Source organism: Cibotium barometz, chromosome 3 (genome assembly GCF_041138505.1).
Source record: "Cibotium barometz isolate CiBa-2024 chromosome 3, ASM4113850v1, whole genome shotgun sequence".
NCBI classification, from domain to species: Eukaryota; Viridiplantae; Streptophyta; class Polypodiopsida; order Cyatheales; family Cibotiaceae; genus Cibotium; species Cibotium barometz.
Window position 1 is genome coordinate 21,561,822 of NC_141048.1, and position 6,155 is coordinate 21,567,976.

General features: G+C 44.5%; 1 protein-coding gene across 1 annotated transcript; it reads left to right on the forward strand.

The window, feature by feature from the left end:
• The first annotated feature begins 3,333 nt into the window (after positions 1 to 3,333).
• On the forward strand, positions 3,334 to 5,442 carry LOC147639832 (uncharacterized). Its single transcript, XM_086774533.1, has one exon. It carries the CDS (start codon positions 3,763 to 3,765, stop codon positions 5,245 to 5,247), a length of 1,485 nt encoding a protein of 494 aa, XP_086630659.1. The 5' UTR covers positions 3,334 to 3,762; the 3' UTR covers positions 5,248 to 5,442.
• The last annotated feature ends 713 nt before the right edge of the window (positions 5,443 to 6,155 follow it).

Genomic DNA, 6,155 nt, shown 5'->3' on the forward strand with positions numbered 1-6,155 from the left:
TGTTGAGAGCCGGCTAGGGGGCCTGGGAACTCTTTTCCTCAGTACCCGGGCAAAACATAACCAAATCTTTATAAAGGAATCCGACCAATACATGGCAATTTCATAATATATCGGGTGTGTACGTGGTATGCCTACTTTAAATTTTGCTTGTTGAGAGCTAGCTAGGGGGCCTGGGAACTCTTTTCCTCAGTACCCGGGCAAAACATAACCAAATCTTTATAAAGCAATCCGACCAATACAGTGGTCGGGTGGTTGAGTAACCCATGGGTCGGTTGGGGTTAGGCTGGATTGGGGGATTCCTGCTGCGAAACAATTAAGATTCAATTAGTTACGTTAGTTAGATTAAGTCCTAAGAAGACCCTTGTTATGTGGGAGGGAATCAGCAGCAGCGGTGGCGGCTGTGCCTCGTTAAAGCAAGAAAAAAGCGATGATTCTATGGATCAAGTGCAAGTCTCTTCTTTGATCTAGCCATGTGACTTCAGGTTCGGTCGAATCAGTTTAACTAGTTAAGACTTTGACTCGTTAGATTAATCCCCCCATTAGAAGGTTTTCCCATGGCGGAATCGCCCGTGCCTTTCGAGCTCTCGGTTTTGGAGAAACCGCCGGGCTAGTCTCTTGTCCTCCGAACATCCGCGGGCGAGACCCCGAGTGTGGATCCCCGCCTCGCGCGAGAGGTTGACGCTGCTTCTATCGCCAGGACCCTCGGAGGGGGATCTCACATTGAGTGACTAGGAAACCGTCTCGGTGTGATCACTGTATAAAAACCTTTATAGCCCTATTTTTTATGTTTACACTTTTGAAGACAAATGTTTATCCCCTTCTTATTTTTTATTTTTGAGTTTTAAACCCCCCTACGTAAATTTACATACATCATTTACATTAAACAACTACCCTCCCTCATCCCCTCCTCTTCCCTCCTAAGGAAACCATAGGATAGTTGATCTTCTTTTTTCTTCATCAAAGGTAGGTTTAGCTCTTTCCATCCACCCCACTCTTGAGATGCCTTCTTGTTGCAAACGTGGAGATATTGACATTCGAGTTAGTGCACCCACATGTAGAAGTCGTAGTTGTGGCTCTTGAACCAATTTCCACCCATGGCACACGTACTAGCAAGGTAAGATCGTATTGCCCAAATATGTTTGTTTACATATTGGATCTAGTAGTTTCATGTTAATCACTATAAGGATGTGTTAAAGTTTCATGATTCATGTGGTTTCTTATTAGGGATTACTAGCTGACATTTCCATGTAATGCATGCACTATATATGACTAATTAAATAGCATCTAAAGTTTTTTAACATAAAAATGCATATAAATAAATATTAAAGTTTTTGAATAACCACAAACCAAAACAATCTTCTTATCTAACAATGATCAATCTATTCATTGAGGATCAAATATACACTTTCATGGAAAGTTGGTTACGTTGTATCAGCATGCCTCTAGAATTTGTAAAGCTAGAGTTTTATGATTCTATTTAGGAAATTTAGTCAAGTTTCACTTGAAAATTAGGTTCCACAATTGATCATATGCTAGCTTTCTATGTAATTTCATGAGCATTGTGTACAGTTATAAAGAATCAAAATAAAATGTAGTTAGGTTTGTGACTACATAATGTCCCTAGACCTGCATCTTATTTTTTTCTTTTGTCCCTACAAATGCACAGTAGGAGATAAATGGATGGTTCAATTTTACTATATAAGTAGCTAATTAATAATGACATTTGTTTATGAGAATATTGGGAATCTAGCACTTCACAAGGTTATATGAAGAAAGAATAATATGGACACCCTTTTCTATTGTAAAGTTATATCACTGAATAAAGTTTACAACTTGAAAAAGCAATATTTGTTAGGGGAGTCCTCAAGGTGTATGACATATGAACTAGAAAGGGTGAGACTATCTTAAAGCGGTGACAACAGTGGAGACATCCACTATTTACACAAAAAACCTTGATTGGATCTGAAAGCGAGTGATAATAACACAAAACTTGTTTGAGAAGGTTATTGCTGAGGACGGCATCTTATATTGAGGGTTCATTATGATCAAGCATTGAAAAATCTCCATTGTAACTGTTCATCATATTATCCTAGAGAAACTTTTAAAGAAACCATTCATCATGTTTTGCTAGAGGCTACTATTATTTTGAGATTTCTTCTTCTGAAGAATGTGAGGACAATGCCTTTTCTTTGTTATTTTCTTACTCCTTAGTGCCACTTTGACTCGTCGGGTCCTCACTCTCCTCACATTCTTAGTGCCTTTTTGACTCCTTCCAATAAGTAACATTTGTGTAGGAAGATCTTAGCTTTCTAAGTATAGGGTTCATTTGCATTTTATAATAGGTATTTATGCATGACTTATTCACACCATGCTTTTGACATGTGCTAATGTAGGTGATTAATTTTAGCCCTTCTCCTAAAGTCAAAATCTTAGGATAGACCTTTCAAAAGAGGCCATATCTTCTGTGTCAGCTAGCTTCCTCCTTGCTCTCTGTGAATGTTTAGCAACCTCTCTCTCTCTCTCTCATAAACAAATTGACAAAGATCAAAGGTGTTGAGGCAAAAAAGTTTACCAACTATGGTAGAAATATTTGTGAGAAGTGAAAGGAGAAAGCAAGGCTCTCCTGTCTTTTCAATTCAAGGTCGAGCAAGGCTTAATTATAAAGTAGGACTTAAAGCACGGTCACCGTGGACCTTGGTCACTGTGCACCAACTGCAGGGCGTGGCACACGCGCGCAACGTCAGATGTTGACACGTGTGAGTAGGCCGGCCGCCGGTCTGAAGGCAAAGGGGCCAGGGCGGGGAACAATGATATGCGAACGTGATATCACAACCCACACGTACACCGTCATACGGAAGAAACTGTCACACGTGTGACCGTAAACAGGAGGCCTCTTGAGAGGAGGCCGCCCGGCGCCCGGGGGCCGGCACACGATGCTCATGGGCGCATTGAAACTTGAAAGAGAAAATGGGGGGCCAGTAGCACGTGAGAAGCCGGTAGAGTCTGGCCCGTGGGCTCCACTTGCATTGTCCCTTACACGTGTGAATTGGGACCCCTTTGTTTACCTTTCACCCGCACGTACACGTTCTCGGGTGTAATAAACGCCAGCAGCACGTGGGAAGCTGGTGGTGGGAGGGGACCCATCACACGAGCGAGTCGGCCTGGCCATCACGCACGAGTAGCACTGTGAGGCACTGGGACCGGATGCTGTGGGCCTTCACACCCACCCACACCACACCACACACGCTCTCCCTCTCTCTCTTGGACTCTCGCGGGTCGATTGAATTCGGGTGAGTCTAAAAGCCGCGTGTTTGGTCATGTTTCTCACCCGCACGTACACAGCAGTGTGTGTAGGTGGAGTTTAATTTTCCATCACCATAGCCACAGGCAAAGGGCCCGCCAAAGTCAGCATTAAAGCGTTGTTGCTTGGAAATCGCCATAGCTAACATTTGCTTGGCTTCATCATGGTTTCTTTCTCTGCAAGGCGTCCTTGCTTGGATGCAATTAAGCTGTGGATAGCCATAGCTCAAGAGAGCTTCGTGGATGTGATCAGCCATAGCTCTGTGTGGATGTGATCAACTGTGCACTGCCATAGCCATGATCTTTGGCGTATTCATGATTCTCTCTCTCTACGAGTGAATGTTGACTGGTTGTAAGCTTTGGATCGCCATAAGCGGGAGAGCTTTGTATAACAGGGATCACTGTGTAGATAGATTTGAGATTTGAGATTTGCATTGCTATTGCTGTGAGAGAGAGAGAGAGATGACTTCGAGCACAAGAGCTCCTACCAACAGGGAGAGAGAGAACAACAAGAGGAGAGAGAGGAAGAGGAGGGCCATAGCTGCTCGCATCTTCACAGGCCTGAGACAATTTGGGAATTACAAGCTCCCAAAGCACTGTGACAACAATGAAGTTCTCAAGGCCCTTTGCAGAGAGGCAGGCTGGACTGTAGAAGAGGATGGCACCACCTTCAAGAAGGAGGGCAATCTCCCCCCGTTCTCTTCCAAGCATCAGCAGCAGCACCGAGGACTCGATCGTCGGGAACCCGATCACCTTCATCGCCCGGATCATCATCGAGACGTTGATCAACCGCAGATGCTGAACCCGTCTGCATCAAACCTTGCCCTCCACCATAGCCCAGACACATCCTCACCACCTGATGGAACTTTGCCCACTGCTGTACATTGGCTCAACCCCATGCTCAAGCAATCCTCTGCCTTTGCCTGCCTCCAGGCCATGAGAGGAGGCTCCCTCAGTGCCCCTGTCACCCCTCCCCTCAGCTCACCTAGACTCCATGCAAAATCCAAGGCTCATGATGCCCTCCCAGATCTGGTCCTATCCAAACCTGATCTGGCCCAAGATTTAGCCATGCCCAAAGCCGATTTGATCCAAAATCTTGCACCTCTGAGAGCTGATTTGGCTCTACGCAAAGCCGATTTCATCCATAACTTGGCGACGCAGAGAGTCGAATTAATTGCATCAAAAGCTGATCATGTGATCCCTAATCTAGCTATGCCCAAAGCTAAGCCCCATCCAACCAAAGCTGATTCTTCATCCCCTGATATGGTAATTCCCAAAGTTCCTCTTGATTTGGCTTCATTTATGCCTGATTTGGCCATTTGCAAGGCTTACAACCCCTTTCTAGCTTCATCAATCTCCACCCCAACTTATCCCACCTCTCTATTGATCTCTGGAGCCTCCACTCCCTCTTGTTTCTACACTTCTGGCACCTGCACCCCTGCCCACTCGTCACTTTTCTCTTCAGGTACCTGCACCCCCACCTCGCACAACAACAATAATGGCATGAGGGCCTTGCCTTTACAATTTGCAGCAGCAATTTCCAACCTAGCTCTCTCCCAATCAGTGCAGGAAGATCTTCAAGAGGAGGACAAGGCTACCCTTGATGCCCTGCAATTCGACAGCAGGAAGCCTTGCAATATGGGCAAAATCTACCCATGCCCAAGGCAAGATGCAAAGCCAAGTGCAATCAGCATTGGATGTATGCCCAAGAGTGTAACAAGCTTGATGGCCAATGACTATGGTGAAAGGTGTCTTGATGCATCCATCAGGGCTCTTGCGGAGGCTGTTCCTGGTGCAAGAGGCATTGTGGGTGCAGAGAGTTTGAAGATGGAGGTGATAAAGGGGCATGGTGTAGTGAAGCCATGGGAGGGAGAGACCATACACGAGGTATCTCTAGGTGAAGAAGACCTGGAGCTAACATTAGGGAACTCTGCTTTTAAAGCTTGATCAGTTTGCAGGCACTCCATCATCAATCAATTGGCTCGTTTCCGAAGGTCGGGGTTTTATGATAAATTTTTTTTTTCCTGTATTATATGTAAAGCTGGGTTTGTTCAAAGAACATGCCGGCTGTATGTCTACCATGTGATCTTGCCATCTTGCAAGTTTTATTATTGGGCTTGATTGCAAGTATTTGGAAGGTAACTGGCTGTGTGAAGGCAGGGTTTAGTACACTCTTTTAAGTATGCTCAGGGTTATGCAGTAATGCATGTTAATTAGTGTGTGCAAGTGTGTTCCTATATGTCATATTTTATTTTATTTTTAAAAAATTTGGTGAGAAACACCGGTTTATATACCACCGGACTCCAGTTACAAGAACGCGCAACACCGTAGAGAGCGTGGATCGAACCCGCACCACCGGCTGGGACATCGTCCACTTTAACCACTCCACTACAGCCGTGTTCGCAAAAGTTATGTGGACTGTCCCTTCCTTCAGTTAATTCTACATGATCATGACTCATGGCCCCTGAACCAGGAGCTCAAAAACGTGCTCGCATAGAACTCTTTGGCTTTGAAGATATAAAGAGGGCGCATTATTGAGCTTTACTGTTGAGTTTGCATATGTCCTTGCTGCCTTTGGGTGCTTACTACCCGTGGTAGTTTTTGTACCTGTTTGTTAAAGGCCACGCGCGCATGTGCCATGTGTGTGTGCGGGTAGTTGATCTTTTTATTATGATTTTTAACTATGCACATTATTGTATGACTCGCATGAAGCATTGTATGTACTATGACGCCTAAGAAATACTTTCCTTTCATGTAAGTATTTGGAATTGACCATCCATTCCTAATCTAGCTTGGGTTTGTTTATATTCTATGCACAAGTAATGATGACCTACTTCGAAAATTGACATTTTTGC

Bases quoted from the DNA above. Each gene is read 5' to 3' on its own strand.
- LOC147639832 (XM_086774533.1), top strand. From the start codon at position 3,763: ATGACTTCGAGCACAAGAGCTCCTACCAACAGGGAGAGAGAGAACAAC.